This window comes from Chaetodon trifascialis, chromosome 9 (genome assembly GCF_039877785.1).
Source record: "Chaetodon trifascialis isolate fChaTrf1 chromosome 9, fChaTrf1.hap1, whole genome shotgun sequence".
Lineage (NCBI taxonomy): Eukaryota > Metazoa > Chordata > Actinopteri > Chaetodontiformes > Chaetodontidae > Chaetodon > Chaetodon trifascialis.
The window spans coordinates 6,332,501-6,356,669 of NC_092064.1; the positions used below are offsets into that span (position 1 = coordinate 6,332,501).

Consider the following 24,169-nt stretch of genomic DNA (forward strand, 5'->3'; position numbering starts at 1 on the left):
TTTGTCCTTCTTCCTGTCTTTCTGTCTTTCTTTCGTTTCTGTTTTCTGTCTTACAGTCTTTGGCCCCTCACTTTCTCAGGCCAGTTATTGTCACAGCTGTGTTTTCTCAGTCAGATGTCAATGATGACTTTGCTGGACAGTGCGTCCTCAGCCTGTGCGTGCGTGCGTGCGTGCGTGCGTGCGTGCGCGCGTGCGTGCGTGCGCGCGTGCGTGCGTGCGCGCGCGCATGCGCGCGTGCGTGTGTGGTACAGGGCAGTGCCATGCCAGTGCCTTCCCACGTCCCAACAGAGCACGTGTGAGAGACAAAACGACAGATAGAGAGAGAAACACTGAGAGTGATTGTGCACAAATGTCTTTTCGCTCTCCTTTCCTCCCCCAGTCTCACCCCTTTTCTCACTGTCTCCATTGTCTGTTCTCTTACTGTTGCCTCACTTCATCCACCATCATCTGAAAAATGAGGAACAACCATAGATATTGTACCTCCCAGGCTGCGTCATTGACGTTCTAATGTAATTATTTAGCGATATAGAAACATGTTTTCTGGCTCCATGGCTGGTTGATGATGATGTTTTCATCTCATTTGGAACATCCCCTTTGATAAATTGACATCCCCCTTTCCACCCTCCTTATAGTATGAGCTAATTTACACAGTTGAAAACCCAACAATTAAAATCTAATGTTTTGTGACATTAGCCGTGGTTCACATGGATTAACCCCGCTGAAAAAAATGAAGCGTCGGCCACTATCGACACGAGTCATTTAGTTTTTCTCTCTCTATGAATGGCCTCCGTTCCCATCCTGAGAAAAATATGACAAAGGAAAAATCCCCACTGCTGTGCACTTCAGGTCAGCAAACCTGAAATTCTAGCTGCTTGTGTTACGCGCTGACCACAAGAATACGTTTTCTGTTTGGACCATCACCAGAGGAGCTGAGGTGTGATGATGACTTTGGAAGGACATAATTCAAGTGATTTTTCTTGTTACCTTATGCACCATTTACCACTTTTGGTCGTGATTCGTCAGTCTCACGCTGATTCACTGAGTCAAGCTAAAAACAATGAAATGCAGCTATGTGGATGGGTTGAATGTGCAAAGTGATGTCAGCTTGAGCTCTGGGAAGCTTTGTGACAGGGGTTTTTCATTACCTTCTGACAAATTCCAGATGAAATGACTACTCGATTCATCTGAAAATGACTCGATTTCTCTATAATAGGGTTTAATCATTTGTGCAGGACTTGTGCACACTACCATTGTTTTCCAGCAGGTTTTGCACATAAAGTTTTTCAACTCTGACCTCCTAATCCACTAACCTCTACGAGACATCTACAATAACATTCTGGCAGAGAGGGTAGAGTGGTATCAGGGACACATTTCCCTGTACAAAAACCCCCCATAAATAAAAACAAAAAATAACAACTGTCTGGTCAAATTCAGTTAAAACGACTCTTTCTGTGAATGGAGTCTGGTGGCTTTAGGGAGAGCATTGTAACAGCTGTTTCTAGTTAAATAAAAATGATGTCACTCTTTAACAAAAAGGCCTGTCTCTGCAGGGATCCTTTCAATAATGTTGTTAGACACTTATTACAACAATGTGAGCCTGTCAGTGACAAAAACACACTTTTAGTAGACGTATGTTGACAGTGTGCAAAAGCCCAAAGGGGTTACAGTGCAACCTGTTTCATGGCTGCCAGCTGCAGCGCCCTCATTCAGTACTGAAGAAACTTCAAAATTGATCTATTGTTTTTCCTCTTCTGGACATAATGCACAAAAATAGATATTTGAATGGTTTGAATGTATTTTTTTGGCCAGTTTTAGCAGTGGCTTTGGCTCAAGAGGCAGAGTCGGTTGTAGAGCAGCTGTCGAAGTGTTCTTGAGCAAGACCGAGCTAGCTGTGCAGTAGACGCAATACAATTTAGCAATTGGCACAACAGCCAAATCTCTCTACGATGTTAGTATTGGACAGCTTTACTTCCAAATAGCAAATCTGTTCAAACAGCTAACAGTCTTTCAGACTTCCTGATGTGGTGCCTGTTGACTCCTCTCCACATAGACGTGTCGTAATCTCCGCTGTGTAAGCCTGAACTCTGAAGCGTCAAACGGAGTGGAAAAGTGTAAAGTGTGATCACCACCGACTGACACGGACCTCTGTGAGCATGTGTACCGGCAGTAATAGCTGGAGCATTTTTAACACATTACGCAGATTTTGATAAATGACCTGTGCAATTCATCTTTCCATCGGTGCCACTTTTCATGAATCCCACAAATTGATATAAACTCAGCCGGGCCACGTCAGGGACACAGTGCATCTCCCATTTATTTTTACTCTGCAAGTCATGATGTGTGGTTCTGAACGTATGCTATGTTGAGCTCGGTGTGGTTTGAGTCACAGTGCACGGCTGTCAGCCATGTCACCTGAACAATTCCCCTAATGGGAGTCTGTCAGGCAGAACTGCTTCTCTGCTGACATGACACCCTCGCCGCCCGCTGCAGTATCCTCATCCTGACATGCATGTGTGTGCGCAGTGTGGGATGGATGGTGAAGGGAGGGGAGGGATGGAGGAAAGAAAACATACTGCGAGGAACAGCATTATGGCAAAATATGTATGCTTTGAAATGTGTCTAAAATGCTGCACCACGGTTATGAAATAATATGCTTTCATTGTTCTTTTCATATCAGGTGTCTGACCACAGATCCCAGTGTGGTGTGAGAGACTGTTTTTTTTTTTTTCTCAGCAGTCTTAAAACCTTCTGTGGAGCCGTTTGTCATTCTGCTTTAAGAAGCTGCCAAATCACCTGAAACAATCTCATAATGAGACTTTTAATTAGCTATTTTATTCCACAGCTCCTTTATCTAAACGCCATTTCAAAGGCTTCTTCTCTCTGACAGGATTTCTGAATTCTTGATGATCAAAAGGAAAACAGTCCCGTTTTTATGTCAAAGTGCTGAGTAAGATTAATGCCAAGATTAGATTCTTCTTCAAGTCTATATGTGGTGTTGGGCGCTCATTGTCGAGGATGGCGCTCGATTTTAGATTGCTTCCACTACAGTGCTGTCTCTTTTTACACGTCGGCCATGTGTCAGTAGGTTCTGTACCTTTTGAAAACATGCAAACTATTCTTTATTCATCACTAATGAGCTTTTCTGTTTAGTCTACTTGAAACAATCACATGTACTTTACACTTTCACTTGTTCTAGTGGTCCCATCAGGTCCTAGTCACACATCTGAGTCCAGGGCAGGAATTATACCTCAGCCAAACGGCCAATGCTGTAGTGCCCCTTCCACCACAACTGGCCTTTCCTCATTCAAAACTTCATGTGACACAGCTCACATTTCCCTGCCTCTCTGTTATCTCACTACACATCAACAATAGAGATTTCTCCCACTCTGTAAACATTAACTAATCTGCTAACTAATAATTAACATTATGTGATAACCAGAAGCAGCTAAACAGTGTATGGTGTAAGTATTAATACAACAAGCATAATCCTGCATAGTGCTAGCTAACTCGGCATGTATGTGGTGTTTCACATACATGCAAGTTGCTGTGAGATCTGATTGCCAGATGCTACAAGGTGAATTAACATCGGCATGTATCTGATACAACAACCAGTGTAGTAATGAGAAATCTTCACTACACTCTTCACCTTAATATAAAGATTTGGAGTATAGCAGCCTCGAAGTTATGCCGTGTTGGTACAATTAATTGGCTGAAGGCAGACTGAAAAACAAATCAATATCAGTATTGGCCTTCAAAACTGCGTGTGGCTTTAAACCTTGGAAGGACGGACAAAGAGTGATGGAAGTGAAGTAGTATTTGGAAAGAGCAGGAGTGCTGTTTGCCAGCAGAACTGAGTGTGCCCAAGTAAATATGGGTTTTCTTAATGAGGCAACAGGAGAGTGCACCTGCTGCTTGCTCACACACACACACACACACACACACACACACACACACACACACACACACACACACACACACACACAGTCTACAGGTGAATATCAGTGCTTTGTAGGGGCTGTGGCTTTTCTTGTGGCAGTGGTCAAGACGTGGCACTAATACCAATGTGCAGCTGCCGGCCTGCCATTGGAACTGATTGAGAGAGAGAGAGAGCTGCTGTCACTGTAGTACGACATCAGTGCTGCTCTGTCTATGCACAACTGATATGGAGAGGAGAGGAGGAAGTAAAGAGTGTGTGTGTGCTAAATTTGTCCTCAGAGCAATTGTAGCTCACTGGACTGAATAATCATATTAATTTAAGTGGAAGTGTGGAGCAGTCGTAGATGTATGCTGTATAAGTTGGGAGTAGTGTTTGCACTTAATGTGTGCACATGGTGTGTCTGGGTGTGTGTGTGTGTGTGTGTGTGTTTCTTTGCTCTCCATGCAGTGCTTACACTGGACAGGTGTGAAGTCTCTATCATTAATCACCAGCCACTCCTGTGACGTTCACAGCTGCACTCTTTCATTCTTCCGCTCTCCTTCCTCCCTCCATCTTTTTTTCTCCCTCCCCCCCCGAGTCCTCCCGCCTCCTGAACACACAGTTAAAATCTAAATTCAGCTCACATTGTGGGGTGGATTCTGCATATAGAGCCAAACTTCCTAATGCCCCCTCCTACACACACATGAATCCATCCCCCTTTTTCTCTCTTTTTTCTTTACCTTTCTTTGCCATCCGTCACTCATTGCCCCCCCAACCCCCCCCCCCCCCCCGCTTTACCAAAACACCTCCTGCAGTTTCTCCTGCCTCTTATTTTTCTGTCATACTGCCCATCCATCCTACCTTCCTTTCTTCCGTCTGTTTGTCCAGCTCTGGGTCAGTGGAAGAGAGGCCCACAGGGTTGGCATGGCAGCCTGGCACAAGCACACAAGACTCCCTATTAGCCCCCCCGGGGTGCCCCACAGGAGGACTGGGAAACTTTTATGTACTGTACATCCTTCCACATCTCACTCCTGAGGCTGTTGAGCCTTTCCCCACTGAGCTCTCCTTGATGCTCTTTTAAAATTACAGTCCTGCTGTTCTTGAGGAGCAAACGTAAGAGTTAAATAAGTTGTTGACTGTGTGATATGATAATATGACATTTATCAAGCATTACTGCTACTTACAGCGACACATAAGAATAACCGCTGATTTTACACAAAGTCAGGTGTTGGGGAATACTACTGCATATCCTCGAGTGATGTCACTTGAGTCAGCATCTGTTGGGTTGAAAAGCTTGAAAATGGAAGAAGTCTGAAGGTGTGGAATTAGAAAGAAATGAGCCGATCACACCTCTGCAGCCCACTCCTCATCTGTGCTTGAGGCCAGCAGCTTGAGGCTGTTCTAGCTGCCTCTAGTGTACAGTAACACAGCTGGAGCTCCGACTGAACTGTTGGCAGTTGAGTTGCATTGTGGGTATTATAGGTGCCACATTTTGACAAGGATAAGAAAAAATAAGAAAGAACTAATACCTTCAACAGCCCATCCTGAGTCTGACCGTTATACTGTCTGACTCAACCTTAACCTGAAGTTACTGATACGCAGAGACCTGGAGATTTGGGGAAGGCCTAGAGTGACATTTACACCATCTGCCCTGGATTGTTGAGGTATTTCTTAATGCTGAATTTTCCTACGTCTGCCAAGGTGTTAACTCCCTTTAAAAATCCCTACATTTTACTCAGTTTTATGCTAGTTTGAAAAAAATGTGAGATTCTTGATATTTACAGTAGTCAGTGTAACATATGAAACTGACAACAATCAAAAATATGTGTCACTTTGAATTAATGAAATGGGATGAAATGAAAGGAAATCAACTGAAAGGGAAGCGAAAAGAAAACTAAACTGGAGGAGAAGAAGTGCTGCTGCTGGAAGTAGAATTTAATACCGCAATAACAAGCGCAGGCAATAAAGACGCATTGAAAATGACTGCAAACAAAACGAACACCAGCGTCATGTTTTGTCACTCCTGACAAAACAGTAACAGTAGAGTAACATCCACTCAATGCCAAATGCAAATAGGCTAAAACTACCCTATTCTGAATTATACATGTTTCTTCAGCTGATGTATTATTCTTCATGACCAGTGACATTTTGTGCAGTCACTTCAGAATATAATCCCTGGGAACTCTCTCAAAAACAACTCATAAGAAAGTTTGCAAATTTGAGTAAAAGGGATTTTTACTTTCCCCAATTGTCACTTTTAACATTTTAATAAATATGACCCGGGATCTTTGTGCTTCTGTTTTTCTGACAGAGTTTGAAATGAGGGTGCACGTAAGGTGAAGGTGACTTTGGAATTATTGGTGCTGCTAAAGTTTAGACGTGTGGAACGAGGAGTTCCTCCAAAATATGCCACATTTCAAATGGAAAATCCAGCCCTCACAATAAGACAAAGATGCCGCTGTGTTCAGTAACATTCAGTGAGCCTAAAGACGGTGCAGTGTTTCCCCCACAGCTTTATCGTCATTTGGGCGAAAAAAGTCTTTACACCGTCAAATTCCTTCCTCTGTCCCACACAGTCTCCCTTCACCCTTTCTTCTTTCAGTCCCCTCACACAGTCCCTCCTCTAGATTAATTACACAATGATTCTTTCAAATTCTCCTCTTCCTTCCTTCCCACACAAGTGTGCTGACACACTTGCGCTCACACACATAGAAAACAGCAGGAAAAGGTGTGTGCTGAACTCCCTCCTCTACCTGTTATTGCATGGACCAATGTTTTTAAAAGGAAATCGACAGACGAGAGAGAGAGAGAGAGAGAGAGAGAGAGAGAGAGAGAGAGAGAGAGAGAGAGAGAGAGAGAGAGAGAGAGAGAGAGAGAGAGAGAGAGAGAGAGAGAGAGAGAGAGAGAGAGAGAGAACCGTCTTATCTGCTTTTTGTCTCTGTTCGCTGCACCACTCTGAATCTTTGAGTGATCAAAATCAATGTTCTTTTTCCATTTTCTTCACACACACATTCACACATGCACACGCACTCTGTCAGGAAGCTCATTAGCTGAAGTGAGGAGTGGCATGCTGGGCTCAACCAGTGAAACTCCTGGTCATTTGGGGTTAACCACTTGGACTGTAGCCAACATTCTGTGTGTGTGTGTGTGTGTATCTGTCAAGTTGGGCTCTTGTATATTTTTGGCTCTTGTTGCCTCATTTGGGGTCCCCACTATGGCTATGCCTGACTTGTGTGTAGTTGGCATCGAACCACACGCAATGCCACAGTAAGCACACACACACACACACACACACACACACACACACACACACACACACACACACACACACACAAGCTCCTCTTTTCCCAGTGGCCCCACATTACCTTTGTGCAAAAAAAGACTTTGCCCTTCAGTTATTTCTTCTCTTAACAGTACTACTTTTGTGTGTGTGTTTGGTCAGTATAGTTATTTGGTTGTATTAAATTAGAATAAAAAATTTTTTGGACATATTTGTGGAAATAGCCTCTGGTTGGGTGCTTCCCCTGGCAGCAGCTGACTAATGATTTGAGAAGCGGCGTTCCTCGGAGGCATTATTTTCCTCTTTTTGAAGATGCCCAGATTACACTGGTTACATTTAAGACGTTTGTCCCTTTACATTAATATGAAACAGTTAAGAGGACTCATGCTGTTAATTTTGTATTCCGCTGGTAAAGCAGAAGCTAGCAAGCTTGGCTAACTAGTTAGCCTAGGTCATTGATGTTAGCAACGATTCTAGACGCTACTTTTCGGTCATGTTATTTCAACACCTGCTGAGTCATCTGCAGCTCCGGCACACTCATTGCTGCTTCCGTCTCACGTTATACAACGGAGGGTCTAGCTTGTGTTAGCTGTCTCTCTTTCATGGGTTCAGACGTGCTGATGACAATGACTCGCCTGTCAAAAGTCACAGCAACTGTTCCCTCAGCTCTCCATACATTGCCTGGTAATTTCAATCACAACACAGAGAAGTGTAAAGAATACTAAAAGGAATGGGGCATCACTTAACAACAGTGGTCTGTCAATACTGGTATACACACTTACACTTAGGATTTTATGATCCCCTAAGAAAATTCTATGACCCATGAGTTTGTGAAACCTTTACAAATGCATGGTAATAAAGAAGACTTTCTCTCTAAATTCTTGAAAAGTTCACATTTCCGTATAAATTCATAATCAGCTCTCACCTCTTATGTCATCTATGCGTCCATCTATCAAAAATTTGAAAGACAGACAGGACTAGTGGAGTTAGATGAATTTACCCAGCCCCATTCAAGCAAAGCAAATCCCTTGAATCCTTGAATGTTCTGCTGTCTCAAACAGGAGAAACATTTCCCCCTTTTTGCCCTGTGAAAGTTCAGGATGCTGTTGCATAAAAAACAGGTCAAAGGAAGAGGTGTTCTTATCTCCCAACTCTATCTCACCTGTTATCTCACCTATTTTGAGTGTCATTAACCAAGATGACATGACCCTTGAGGCAGTTTTATGGTTTTCATTTTGGCCCAACTGTCACTTGTTAATTGCAGGTTTCTCAGTTAGTCTTTTAACTGTGCTGTTTCTTCCATGTTAAATGTTTGAAGTGGAATTCTGGGTTGGAAATGTTTCATGGTTGTGCAGCAAGAAACATTTTTTGTGTGTCTTGCTTTGTAGTTTCTCCTGGTTCTTCCAGTGATCAATACCCTTTATATCAATACTGGAATTATTCATCACCCTTGCCCTCCCTTGCCCTAACAGCCAGGACAATGAGTCCAGGACAGCCCGTTCATCTGGGATCAATTAACCCGGGCAGGCAGGCTCAGCCGAGCGCCCGTTTCTGACTATGCTCAACATAATGATAGGCTTTCAACCAGTAATGCCTTTGTTCTGGATGGGTCTGTTTGTTTTCTTCCTCTAGTCAGATGCAAGTTTCAAGGGGGTGCATCTGAGAAGGTCTATTTCTGCCCTCTTGTTTTCGGGTCTTTTGAGTTTCCGTTGCGTTTGAACTCTCCTTACTTAATTAAAACTTAGGGTTGGCGATCATGAATGTGGCCGTGCAGAATGCCATGCAGAATGGCATCTTGGGTAGAACAGCGGTTGGCATTTGATGTCAGAAACCCCAAATCGCTCCCCAAATGTTTCCCTTCTTGATTTTTCCTCTGTTTCCCACTGTTTGTGTTCATTCCTTCCCTGTTCCCATTTTGGACTTTTACATGGATCCGGTGAGGTATTTTAAGGTTTGTCAGTAGATTAATCCCTTGCGCTCAGTATGGTTTCGGTTTGAATTGGAACGAGTGCCGCATTTTCAGGATCAGGGACTCATCAAGAAAAGTTTAGATTCTTTTCTAAGCTTTTTGATCTTGCTTATCAGTTAAGAAAAGCACAGTTTGGTCCGACTGTGTTTTGGTCTATATCACTGATTATGAAAGCACCAACACGTGCATTGTATTGAGCTGGTTCTGTGCGGCTGAACAAAAGGCATTGCTCATTGCTGCAAATCTTCAATGATTTTCTGCAAAGTTGTCATAGAATTTTTGCTGTCCATAGTTGTATTTGTATTGCCCATGGATCATCCAGTGGAAGCATCTTCAGCCCAGGCACAAACAGCATGCAGCCAACTTGTGCATAGCGAGAACGAGAATATATTTCAAAATAAAAGAAGTTTTTGCATGCAAAATATCTTGCTGTCCATTCTTACATAAATAAAGATACAAATAGAGAAGAGGATTTGTTAGAACTGAACTGAATTGATCCACAATCTTGATCAATAATATAAGTAATATCCTGAGGAATAGGCTCTGCTGGTTTTGGGATCTCAACTTTGAGCTTTGTACCAGCTCATAACCCACAGACTGACGCTGGGACACGCCTCCTTGCTTTGCTTTCTTGCCCCCCAAGTTAAGTCCATCATCTCTTTCCCGGTTCAGTTAATCCACCTATTTCAAGCACAGATCCTTCGATATGCCTGAGCCAAGCAGTTTTGGGTACTCCCCACTGAAGGAACAGTTTGTATCTACAGTGGTGGTGGTGGGGGTGGGGGTGGGGTGTCCTCTCATCAGTTCTGCAGAGCTGAACTTCACTCGGGTCAAATGGTCATCTTAGAACAGGCAATTCGTGGCTTTGGCATGAATACACACAGTTTTCAATAATGTGCTTACATAAGAACATTGGAAGAATGCTTTTTGCTTCTCAAATGCATAAATCAACAAAAGCACACACCTTCTCAGCAAAAGATGAACTGAAGTGCTAAATTATGCAGTGAGGTACAGGCGAGGCATCTCAAGCTCAGTAGAGGAGGCCTTATGCCCAACTAATGAAAGACAGATGGTCACTTATCTACCTCTGGCATGAACACACAACGTTCCAATTTTTTATTTCCAATTTTATTCTCTCTTTCTAATGTAAACCCAACTCTCTTTCTACCCAGCTGTCAGTTGATCAGAAGAATTACTGTAAGGTAGCACAAGACTACGACACATCACTTGTTAACAATAAAGGCCTTAGTAAGCTTGAAACGAACAAGGTCGTACAAAGTGTTGTCTGACTACGTCTGAAGGCAAGCGTTTGTTGTGAATGGGCACACGTGAAGGCGAGGCCAAACGCCTGCTGTCATAGAGAGGGAAAGGTTTGGAGGATGGAGAATGATTTGTTGAAACTGGGATTATGGTGCACAATTTCAGACAGTCTCTCCTCAAATTCAATTATACTGACAAAGTGACACAAGTAGTTAAAGAAGTGTGAAGAACGAACAAACCCGGGCTACTTCCACACCTCCACAAACCTGGTCAACGCCTGCTCAAAGTGTGCTCACAGTGTCTGTTTGTTTGGTCTGTTCTGATTTTCCAGTGACATTAAGAAGCAGTTTCTATTGTATATTGCAAGTCTGGCCAATTCCCTTATCCATTTAATAAAATCAGCAGTGGTGCAGACACTAGTCCTGGTGCCAGTGACAAAGACTGCTGGAGTTTTATTGACCCTAGTGACTCAACTGGCAAAGCTTTACAAATACCAAGCATGTTTGATTATGGATGGGACTTGCACAACACAGGGCTGCAGTGCTGGGAAAGAGCAGCAGGTAGCCAGCATGGCTTTGATGAGGCCCTGTCAAACAGGTATTCTGACACTTTGACTTGAACCCATCCTTTCTGTGAATTGGTGCCTTCCACTTATTTAGATAAATGTCCTCAATTCTGTGTTTTGACTGACAGTCCCGTAATTTAACATCCTGTACTCCTGTCAGTCAACCTGCTGTGATCATTGACCCCAATAAAACAGCAACTAGTGAGCTTTACTGTGTGTGTGTGTGTGTGTGTGTGTGTGTGTGTGTGTGTGTGTGTGTGTGTGTGTGTGTGTGTGTGTGTGTGTGTGTGTGTGTGTGTGTGTGTGTGTGTGGCTAAAAATAGCCAGCAGGCCTCCTGTTTGTGTGCATGGCAGACGGTGTTTAAAAGATGCCAAGTGCATCTCTGTCATCATTCACGGTTCAGCATTGTGCGGGTGTGTGGTTGCGTGGGCATGCTTGTGCTCGTGTGTATAATATCTAAACACTTTCTTCCATCAGACCATAGGGGCCACGTTCCAAGAAACGTAGGCCTGCTTCCAGTGTCTGCTTTATTCTGACATGCTTGGAAGTTTTGGGAATCTGGACATTTGATTATTGAAACAGAAATAGCAATGTACCTTTTGCTTTGCTGTTTAAACCCCAACCATGTCAGCCTCAAAGTAAAAATGGAAGTACCATTATTGTGACATGGAAAGACTACGCCTTTTTTCAAGGTCATACCAGTATGTAATGTTTATGCTTATTGTGAATGTTGTTATTTGACAAATATTATATAATTGCCAGTTTCCATGCCCTCTGTCCAAAGGCAGAAAGGCAGCTTGAACAGGTTGAAAGTCTCTGATTGTTTATACTATGCAGACTTGTGTGCATTTTGTCAGCTATTTTTAGATTTCTTCCTCTTTGTTCTGAAATCAGAAAGTCATATGAGTTTTAGTCATTTTTGGGCATTTTGTCATCCTTTGTTTTTGCCAATTTTAATTTTTAAAACACTTGACATTTTAGTCAATTTTCCGTCGCAACCGAATATTGCATAAAACTAAGCACAAAACATTTTACTGTATGGATCTTAAAATTTTGACTTACCTGGCTGTTAGGGGCCTTAGGGATGGCAATTTTGGTTGGTTGGTTGGCTAGTCCACCACTTTGGTCCAGACTGAAATATCTCAACAACGGTTGGATGGATTGCCATGAAACTTGGAAGAGACGTTTATGGTTTCTAGACTCTCACACTCTCCTACTGGCTTTGCACCACCAGCAGGTTGGCACTTGGTTCAGAGAGAAGCGTTTTGACAACTGTTGGATGAATTACCATGCAATTTGGTACAAACATTCACGATTTAACTGAACTTTGGTGATCCTCTGACTTCTCCTCGAAGGCCATCACCAGGTCCAAATTTCCAAGACTGCCAAGAAGTCTTCTGCAAAGCTATAATGTGTTTTTCTGTCGCCTTCTCACTTGGCATAACATTTAAGGTTGTAAGGTGTTTGGTTAGCTCCAGGCTCCAGCACAGCGGTGGGAGCATTGATGCTGCACTCAAGGTGTGCTACTGGCAAGATGATCCATGCGTACAAGAATACAGGTTTTGGATTAATATGGTTGTTTGAAAAGTCTGCTTTGTCTTGTCACATCACCATAGAAAAAAGGTTGTTAAGATTTGTTAACACAATTATCATCATTGCTATTTAGGTCACATTAATGTTGATACCAACACAACAACAATATTAACATCACTAAAACTATCACCACCACCTCTATCAGCAACACCAACAAAGCAAAACAGAATTCAAAGCTTGTGCGTCAGATGATTTCACGATTGAATATTCTCTAGTAAAGCTTTGCAAATACAGTTGAAAATATGCCCAACACTCTGTCCATTTGAAGATGTGTAGATTTGTTCCAGTGTTGGTAGTCGTGTTCAGTAAATGTAGTTGGACGCACTCTTTGAGCTCAATCAAAAGCAGGTAGACTCTTATGAAGCTGGATTGTATTCCATTTCCTCTTTCCTGCTTCACTGTGGCCTTCAACTGGACACCACAGGCTTTGGACTTTGAAGAGTAATGCCTGTAATCTAGGAAGTTCAAATGTGCTGTGTGCAAAATTTTGTCACAGTTGGATAAGTTTAGTGGCACTGATTAAAATAGCAGGTTTTTCGCATGAATTCAGAATGGCTGACAAATGCTCTGGCACAAATCAATGTTCTCTTCTACCTATGCTTTTTTCTTGTAGTCCCAGGATAGGAAGTGTGTCTGTGGACATTCTGACCACATAGGGACCTATGGAGATCATCTGGCCAGTCTCTAATATTTGTCATCTGAGGAGGAACCAGGATTTGACTTTCTCCCTCTGAAGTGCAGAACAATCTGTACTAACAAGATCCTGCATGGTGATGTTTGATTACTGTTATTGCTGAAATCCAACTCACATCAGCAACTCACATACTGCTGAAATCAGCCTTGATGACCCTGATCGACCTGTTGATGCGGGATTAAAATAGTCTGCTGTGAGTTGCTGGGTGGCCAAGAGGAAATCATTAGTGCCCCTGTTCCTGTGCACCACCCAGGGGTGCTATGGTAGGGGGAGCTGGTGTGTGGGCGGTGTACAAAACTTGATGCTTCCTGTCTCTTGTACTGCTGACTTGACTTCTTTTTTATGTGTGTATTTGTGTGTGTTTAAGAGACTGTACGTCATTTCGAGAAGAGCATGTTTTGTGTTTGTGGGTTGTTATGAGTCACCGTTAAAGTTGCCATCCTTCAGATTTCAGTCCTGGTTGATATGGCGACACCTGTGGTATCCACAAGTGTGCTTTAATACGACAGGTCCCAGGATTCTGGGTTTGTATTAATAAAAAATTCTGGCAATAATTGGCCTTTTTCTATCATTCTGTGACCAACTATGATCTGATTTAATGCTGAACACGAGCACAGTCGAACTGAAAGGAGTTTGTTACCCTGCTGAGACGCTGAAGGTGTGCAGCCTGTCGCAGCCAACTCTTCATCTAGCAGCTCACTGCGGCTGTTCCGTCTTATTCTGTTACTCCCGGCAATATTTCAAACTGATCCGCTGTCAAAAACTGCACAAGATGACCGCTGTCTTATGTTCTCGATGTATTTTTGGTGAACTATGGCTGTCATCCAGCGATAGGCCAGACATTTGTTTAAATGAAACTCTTTACAATTGTAACTTTAAGGTTGAGGCTTGACCGGTTTGGAGCCAGTGAGAAGTGATTGAGTTCATTGCAGAGAATGTGAGGGTGTGTGTGTGTATGTGTGTGTGTGTTTCCTGATGATCCAGAGGTCATTACAAGGTTGAAAAAAGTAAACACAGCCAGTCAGCAGCATTGCACTCTATCTGTGTTCGTCTCTCCCTCTGCTACAGCAGTCTTGATATCCCCCTATTTTTTTAACCAAGTCACTTCATTCACATATGTGATTAGTGGTGAAGATGCAGAACCGGCAATACGGTTGAATGTGTGTGTACAATGAATACTAAAGCTAATCCCTGTCTGTGTCCATTTCCAGATGTATGGGCGTTACACCCAGGAGCTCGGGGTGTACGCCAAAGAGGAGGCCGCTCGGTTGAGGGAGAGCGGGCAGAGGCGATCGGTCAGCGACCGAAGCCGGACCCTGGACCTGCTGGAGTACGACAAGGGACGCTGTGCCAAGTGTCGCAGTAAGTTTCATACCGCAGGGTCAACACAAGTAACAACGAGTGCATGTACAATGTAATTGTCCTGACTAGATAACATGCTGTTCATCAGTCTGAAGCCTGCTGTTTTGTGGCTTTTCATGATGGAATAAGAACGTTATGTCATTAGTTTTGATATTTAAGGACACAGTTTCTCAGAATATGTATTGCAGTTTCACGTGGAATAAATATTGATGGGATCTAAAGAAGGCAGTCACATCATTGATTCAGGAAATAATCCACCATAAACCCAGGTGGGCAGAGCCTGTTTTAGTGCTTCAGAGAAAATCTCTTTTTCTGCATGAACCCTACAGTTCTGCATAAACTGTAAAAAAGAGGGTCAGAAAAGCTTCAAATCAGCAAGATTAAACTTCTTCCAACCAGTTTATGTTTTTAGAAGTGAAGACATTGAGGACATATTTTCACCACCTAATCAAAAAAACCTTCCATTCCCAGAACTTTCCTATTGTGTTCAAAATTCATGAAATAACTACCAGGTAACCAGTGCTTACGCAACTATATCAATTCAGTCCTTTAACTCTAGAGACCATTGTAGTCACCATGCCACTTTATTTGTGGCAATAACACAAGTGGAGCAGCTGAAATTGGCCTCAATTTGAAGGAAGGTTGTATTTACAAGTCTTTCTTGGCTCTTAAAGTCAAGGAATATCAATTTAGGACAGAGAAACATCATTCTCTTACCCTGTTTTAATGCAGTTTGCCCGCAGCTCTCCTCATCTCCTCGTATAGTGTATGATCCTGACTTATCTGTGATATTTCCAAAGCAGTCAATGATGAGGTGTGCATCAGAAGAGAGTGCACTGCAGTACTAAAAAGGTCAAGGACAGTGTTTCGATGAGACATTCACGTGTGTTTTAATGTCACTGAACATCATTTTTAACTCTAGTCTGAGTCCACTGATTGGTCAGCTGCTCTGGATCACTTCTAATGGGACTAAAACACTAGATGACTCCACTGCAGTTTAGAAAAGGTGTCGTTTTACATCACAGCGACAGTGGTAGCTTCTAGGATTAGGCTGCACATTTTGTCAGCCACATTAAAAGGAGTAGTAACAGTCTACGCTCCATATATCAGCCTGAACCATCTAAAGCATTGCTGTCCAAAGGGGGACATCATTTGAACATTACCTTAGTGGTGGAAATATCATCCTGAAGGCGCTTTGCTGGTCTGAAAAGGACTTCCTGCCTTACTGCTTTTTGCTGTGCGAGCATTGATCATGTTGAACAGTGGGATAGAAAGGAAAGGGGGAAAAAAAAAGCTGCAGAGCTGAACAATCGTCACCGCAACAATCCTGTGCTGTGAACCTGTGGACAGCATGTGAATGAATCCCGGTGTTTAAAGGCATGGCTGGATTCATGTGAACATTCCCACACCTCGCTTTGTATAGTCACTGGCGATAATAGTAATTATGTGTGTGTGTGTGTGAGACAATAAATCAAGTGACGCTTCTGTACATAGACTGCACATGCACACTAACTGAAAGAGAAAGGAGAGGAAAACAAGAGCAGCCTGCAGCACTCACTGGAAGTTTTCGATTAGTTTGGGATAGATTCAAGTAACTGTGTGATTTCTAAAGGCCTTCAAGTTATACAATGCAGGAAATGTCAGTGCATACACTCACACAGAAATAATCCCTCTCTATCATTCTTCTTATTTTGCTGCGGCTGGGAAATTTCTGGCTGTCAACCTTTGAGCAGTAGGTGTGTAGCCCTCAGCCAATAAGAGCGCACAGGTGAGGTCGGGATATCCACGAGGAAGTGATGAAGGTGGCGGACACAGCACTGAAAACTCTGTGTTTACATCAGTAACCAACAGTTCCTGCATAGTCTACCTTTAACCTGTGCTTTAATGAATAACGTGACTTCCTGTGGCCAGGCTCCAGCTGATGGAGGAGGAGGGAATGATGAGTCATGAAGAGGCAGTGACGTCTGCTCGATGGCAGTTTGGGGCTGCAAACTGATTATGAGAACATGAAGAAATGTTTTGAAAAGTTCACCTCAAAGCTTTGAAGCAGAGGAGCAGATAGCAGGTGTTATCTTATCCCCCGTCACAATGTCCTCTGACCCTGCGTGATTTTATTTTTACTCACCAGCTGTTTTCCGTGTATTTCTAAATGATGACAAATCAAAGTGACTGAATCAAGTCGCTGCTGAAGTGTTGGTGAGCATGTCGGGAACGTTTCTCCCTTTGCGGCAGCCTGTTCTGTGTAAATTGAGCGCCCTCTGCTGTTCAAAAGGGTTCAATGCATTAAGCACTAATCTGATAGACACTCTTTTGTCCTAAATGCTGCAGATCTCTCTGTGTGTGTGTGTGTGTGTGTGTGTGTGTGTGTGTGTGTGTGTGTGTGTGTGTGTGTGTGTGTGTGTGTGTGTGTGTGTGTGTGTGTGTGTGTGTGTGTGTGTGTGTGTGTGTGTCCTCTGCTCTCATCTCGGTGATGAGTTTTGCTGTTGTTTCACCGGCAGCTGATGAGTCAGCTATCCATCTAACTCCTCTTCCTCCTCTTCTCATCCTCTTTGTAAGGACCAGGACACCAAAATGCCAGCAATTGAATTGATTTGTCCCTCTGCGTGCAGCTTCAAGCATAATAGATTTGATCTTGATTGCACCGCAGCCACACACGCTTGTCTCTCTGCATGAGAAAAAGGCAAACATAAACACACAGAGTGAAGCACAGGCATAAAACAAGAGGCGACTAGCTGAAAATATATGTAAATATAAAGTCTCACACACACATTGTTCTTCATTGCTGCTGTGGGTTATGACTGCAGCTGCTGTGGGAGACAGGGAGGTACTCTCACTTACACACACATAAATACACAGTATTCCCTTGCTTAGATCAGCACAATCTCTGTTTATTATTGCTCTCATACTGTTTTGTTATTTATATTTTATACACACACACACACACACTCACAGAAACACTTCTGCCTTTTCATTTGCTGGTGTTTAATGATGCTGAGTGTTGCAGCCAGCAGCAGAATCTCCAGCCTATCGTCTGCACAGCCCAGCTCAGTTGGAGCTGTCATCATTTTAACTGGTGTAACAGTGTGTGTGTGTGTGTGTGTGTGTGTGTGTGTGTGTGTGTGTGTGTGTGTGTGTGTGTGTGTGTGTGTGTGATATGCTGGTATGACTCCTCCAACAGCCAGGCAGTCCCAGCAGCTGCAGGCATTGTTCGCGGTAAAATGTAATGACAGCGCGTCTGTAATTATGACCAGCGGTGCAGCAGACAGACATGTTTCAGTCACAAGATGCTGCTGGCAGTGCAGTTCACTGTAGACACTGTCAGTGTGTGTGCAATGTCAGCTTTAATGCATGTCAGATACTTGGCTTTTAGGGTTTGGTGTGAACGTAAACCCCATCGCGGAGAACAATCTACTCTAATCAAATTTTGACATGTTTCTACTGTATGACACAGAAGCTTTGCATTTTTTGCCAATTTTGCTGAGAAAAGAAAAGCTTTGAGCTGGTGGAACATGGCCAAATCTACCACTGTTTGTTTCCTGTAATTAAAAACATTCATTTTGATTATCTAACACCTTTGTCATTTTACTATTCAATGCAAGTGAGGCAGCAGCTGAATGCAGGCGTGGAGGAAAAGAACTAGCTTCACCACAGTCACAGGAGCCTGTTTAGTCATTCTTGTCATTTCTACGTCTTAAAATGAATCTCAAGTGGAGCACAAATTAGAATCAAAGGCGAAAATCCTTTTTTAAGAGTTTCAGTCCTGTGGATGAATTTTAGTGTTGTCTGCCAAAAAGCAAAAATCCAACAGGACTTATAGCGATTTCACCTGTTTATAAACTGTGCGACTTGGAAAAGTAAAAGTTTCTTTTTGTCTTTATCTACCTCAAAAGTCCCTCAGACATATCTGCAGCTTAAACACTGCAGTGCTGCTCCTGGACCTGGAGCCCCATATAACACCTTTGAGAATTTATACATCCAATTTCCTGCTTTTAAATGGTGACTTTTAAGGCTTGACTGGTTTAACCCTACAGCTAGGCTCCATATCTATCATTTCCTCATGAGCCAGAGCCCAGCCGTGCACCATCAGCCAGGCCACCTTTGCCCTTCCAAGGCCGTGGAAGAGCTGACTGGATCTTTTTGTAAGGAGCTGTACATTTGCTCAAGGTCAAACTGAGTTCTGAATCACCATTTAAGAAAACAGGCGTTCATGGAGGTCTGCTTATCCTTGAGGTCACTTCATAAAACTGCTTTTCCTGCAGTTTTCCACCTGTAGTTAATGTGTCAGCTGGTGCACATGAGCTGTTCAGGTGTCTCCAGCACACAATGCTTCAGTGATTATTCTAATCTTACGGCGGCTTATAGTCTTATCCAGTTTTGTTGATATTGTTAAGTAGAAAAGAGTTGACGTTCCTCAGTGCTGTCCAAGATGATATTCAGTCCGCTGTGACTCTGATGTGAAGTGATGTCAGATCATATTTTCCTGGGTCGCTAGGTGCATATCACAAGTTCATGTTCATGCTCTCACATCATTGGATGGAGGTGATTAGCCCACGGCCTTCAGGGCTGTCTATAGCGAGCAGTCTTAAGGATACAAATACCACAGGCAACTGAGGGCTCCGGCCGCTGTTGTTGACTTCGTTTATGTGTGGTGCATTGCTTTTTATACAGGGCTCCCTGCTGTGACTGGCCGTGTTGAGAAAGGATTTTATTTGCGTTGGCATCTACAACGTTGCTACTTTCACCCAGCAACAACAAAGTGGTTTGAACAGACGAACAGAGCGAGTTACCAGTTGACATTGCAATTGTAGAGCTGTGCTGCTGCTAAAAATATCAACATTTAACAAGGGTTGCCAACTATTTTCAGTAGTAAATATGTTCTCTGTGAGGGCGGCACTTTGATCCCGAAGCGTCAGATGGGCGGACATGCTGGAACCTGCTGGCTCGGGTCACCTGTGTTCAGTGGTGGAAGGTGGAAGAAGTGCCTGTTCCTGAGTAAAAGGTAAATGTACCTAAAGTATTAAAAGCAGAAGTATTCATTCTGCAGAAAAATGGCTGTTGAGTCATATTATCATGCGTGACTTTATTAGATTGTTAACACCAATGTAACATTGTTTAAGCAGCAGTTTAAAGTTGAATTAAACCATGTGAGACATTTAGAGAGGGGTTGGTGGATTTGGTGAACAATTCACATGGCTGCTCATAAATACAAGGAGTTAACCATCACGACTTTATAAGGAAAACTGTAAACTTAAAGCTGCAGAGCTGGAAGGGTTTTCATACCCATAACACCTCCATTTGGAGACCATTAACTGGAAAACAAGTGCCACAAGGATGAACAGACGGTGTTTTCACTGGCTGTTGGCTGTTCAACCAGCCAGTGTTGTCCTTTGGGAAAGCTTGTCAATGTGTCAGCTGGCCAGCAGGAGGCAGCATTGAGCTTCACAGCAGCATTTTCAGAAGGAAGCTGAAGGTAGAAGAGTGTGGGCAGCAATAGAGCAGGGACCTCAGAGAGGGAGTGTGATCCTGGCCGTCCTCTAGTCCTCCATTGTTGTGTGTGCGTATGTGTGCATGTGTGGGCTTGTGCTCAGGTGTGTAATCTCTGGACGTCAAAGAGCATCTTCTCAGCCTCCGACAGCCTGCCTGTTCACGGCGCATCAGTCGAACACACACAAATATTTGTATATTCTTCCAGAGCCCATCTAGTGGTTTTTTTTTTTACCATCTTGTATTCAATGTAAATGTTGGGGAGGTTAACCTCAATATCATTTCCTGTTGTAGCCACCAAAGTAATTTCATTCTGTTTGGTCATCACAGGTGAAACAATTGAATTTCCCGTGTGTTTCATTGTGCTCTAAAGGTTGATGGCACAAAGATAGTGTGTCTCATTTGAGACTGACCATTTTAAATTGAATCCCCGCACCAGACAGGGTTAAAAGGCAAGGATTACACAGGCAGTGTGATTACATTACTGTGTGTGCGCGTGCGCCTGTGCGTGTGGAGCGTAACGAATTCTGTTAAAAGAGCTCAGCCATGAGAACGGACATGAAATATTCAGCTGACAAGAGGAACTTGCCCTGACACACACACACACACACACACACACACACACACACACACACACACACACACACACACACACACACACACACACACAGTGCAGCAGTAGAAGGTATCTCAGTGATGCACAATTCAAATCCCAGTCAAGCTTAATTTATCCACACATGTGACTTAGTGATCTGATGGGAGATGCCAAAGCACATCTACGTCAACCCCGTTGCCTCTTTTTTCCTACGTCTCTTTTTCTCAGTTGCATTCCACATTTTTTGTCATTGATTTGTCTAAAAAGAAGAAAGTAAAAGATTGTGCCCTGTCTCGTAACAAAAGACAAACAAGGAGAAACATTCACATAATGAAACATCTATTTTTATCTCTCCATCTCAATCTCTTTCTGTCTTTGTCTCTGTTGCTGTGGGAAGACGATGGAGGGGAGGGGGGGGCACCTCTAGCCCTCTTTTGTAACTGTGTGTGTGTGTGTGTGTGTGTGTGTGTGTGTGTGTGTGTGTGTGTGTGTGTCCCTTCTGGGATGCTGGGGGCCCATGACATCAGCAGTGAGAGTGAATGACAGCACCCTGAAGCCTAACTGTTTCTAGACACACACTCACAGTGTGTAAGCAGCTGTGTCCAAGAGGTGATGAAATACACACAGCTGTGTTTTTTTTTATTCTTACCCCATCTCTCTCTCTCTCTCTCTCTCTCTCTCTCTCTCTCTCTCTCTCTCTCCTCAGTCCACCTGCACCGCTATGTCATTTAATTGGTTCCAAGACACACACACACACACATGCAGCGTTTTGCTTCAACAGGTGTGATGTCAGCAGGAGCTCAGCATGGCGCCGCATGTTGCTATGGTGACCGGCAGGCGCCTAGCGACCAACAGTTGCTCACATGCTCTTATCTTCTTTCCTTTCTTTTTCTTCTTGCTCTCCTTTGTCTGCTTCCCTTGTCTCCTCTCCTCTTCTCTCTCCTTGTTTCCTCGTCTCTTCCCGTTTCTTCGTCTCCTTCCCTTTTTCCTCCCATCTTCCTCCTGTCTGTATTCCTCCACTCACCCGTCCATTGGTGATGTAAAAGCCGGATTGAAATGGCAGAACGGAAAAGCACCCAATAGGCTGATGGCAGGTCCAGGTGGGGAGTGAACATATTTGTCACGGGACACACACACGTGCACACATGTGCATAAATGCACAGCCGCACACACACACACACTCTGACACTCATTAGCCATTGACACTTTCCATTTTGCGACCTTTATGACCTGTGCAAGGTCAGGGTTCATGCATTTTGTGTGAGCTCCTAAGTGCATATTAGTGCGCCTGCAGGTGTGTGTGCATGCACGTGTGTGTGTCCCCAGCCTTCTAATTGCTTCTGACATGTTGTCAGAGCGGTTTAGCATGGATTACCAAAAAACATTTGGAATTTAAATGTTTATTTTTTACCAAATAAATATCCCACCGCATTCCACCTTTTGAGTAAACAAGAAAATAAACCAACCAATGATTATTTAACCAGTAGACAAGAGTGGAGAATCCAGTGATTATATGAAGAGATTAAGGAATGAAAAATGGCAAAAACACGTCTTATCTTCTGTCTTAATGCTATTTAGCTGCCTTTTGAAGTCAGTCAGTTTCAATTGTCAGGTGTAGTGTTCCACATGAAGGCTGAGTGAAAAGATTCACTCCTGTCCTTGCTGTCTGCCTCTTCATCAATAGTCACACACACACACACACACACACACACACACACACACACACACACACACACACACACACACACACACACAGACATACACACACAGACAGACAGACAGACAGACAGACAGACACACACACACACACACACACACACACACACAGACATACACACACAGACAGACAGACAGACAGACAGACACACACACACACACACACACACACACACACACACACACACACACACACACGCAGGTCTGCTCTGCTGGTTGTACCATTCGCCGTCAGGATAAACACAAATCAAACCATAGTGGTGCCTGCGTTCTAAAGACCAAGTGAGTGGCTGGATTTTATCGTTGGATCACTTATATAGCAATAATTACGTTCCATCTCATTTACATATTCACTGGATTCCATTCAGCCCCGCTGAAGGCAGAAACCAAGCTATTTTTGGAACCAGTACAGCTCCACATGTCAATATTTTTATATTAAAGATAGATGAAATGACTTTGTGTAATGTTAAGGCTGTCACTTATGGACACAGACCCACAGAGGATGATGACTCCTCCCTGCAGGTGAAAGAAAGTTGTACCATTTATTAGGCAGATGAAGACAGATCATTTTCTCAGGTGTTGGTGGAAACTGAAACAGAGTTAAAAGGAGAATGGATATTGGACTTCATGTAATCAAAAACGCAAGTCTAAATACATGCCAGTGCTTCTCCATGTCCATTGCACTGCCCCTGTGGCTTTAGACCTCTGTTTCAGTTCTCTGTCCCTCTCTCACAAGGCATAAAATTGGCAAATAATTACTGTAGGTGAAATGATATTCCCCTTTTGGATCCATTAATGGTGTTCCCCAGGTGAAATTGACCCATCAAAGAATGATAATCGTATTAAGATAACGGGGGATGTTGGAGAGGCACAGTTGTCTGAATTTAGCCTGACAGAGGGCCCACAATGCCATGCTTTAAAACCCCTGCTCTGCAAAATGTGGTCAAAAATATTCAATTAATGAGGAAATCAAAGAGCAAATCTTCACATTCGAGCAGTTTGAACCAATTAATGGTTGACATTTTTGTTTTATAAATGACTTAGTGGATTAATTGATTATCAAAATTGGAGACAGTTTTCTGGTGATTGAACTAAATGTTTCATAAAAACTATGGCTGCACATCAGACTGTGTATCTGTGATCGCTGTATGCAGAAATCATGCTTTATCACACATGCTTCACAAAGCAGACCTCTCACATGAACTACCTACACACAATACACTCTAATGCACCCGCTGACATTATAATCTTCATAACGCAAAAATATAATTCCATGCAATTGCCACCTAATTTTTCTTTCATATTTCCTACTTCTGGCCACTTGAAACACTTAAAAATCTTTACAAATTATAGCTGTGATCCAGGTAATGTAGCAGAGACCGGAGCATGATTGGATGATGGTTTATGACACACTTCACTTCAGCATGGACTGCATTCACCAAATCAACAGTGAACGGGCAACATTAACCTGGCAAATGATTGAAAAACACATGCTGGTCCACACATGCTTTTTAAATATATATATGTGTGTGTGTGTGTGTGTGTGTGTGTGTGTGTGTGTGTGTGTGTGTGTGTGTGTGTGTGTGTGTGTGTGTGTGTGTGTGTGTGGGGCACCACGCTGATGCACTGTGGGGATGTTCAGACGTCATTCACATTCAGCTGTCAGCCAAGTCCAGGAAGTAACACAACTGACCCCCCTAACACACACACACACACACACACACACACACACAC

The 24,169-nt window shown here is 43.2% G+C and overlaps 1 protein-coding gene across 4 annotated transcripts in view; it reads left to right on the forward strand.

Moving 5' to 3' along the window:
• The window catches only part of clcn2c (chloride channel 2c), a 143,942-nt gene that overhangs the window by 28,082 nt on the left and 91,691 nt on the right, over positions 1-24,169 (forward strand). For all 4 annotated transcript variants that reach the window (XM_070970241.1, XM_070970243.1, XM_070970242.1 and 1 more), the window contains exon 2: positions 14,490-14,640. In XM_070970241.1, coding sequence (XP_070826342.1) covers positions 14,490-14,640 — 151 coding nt within the window. The remainder of the gene's footprint in view (positions 1-14,489; positions 14,641-24,169) is intronic.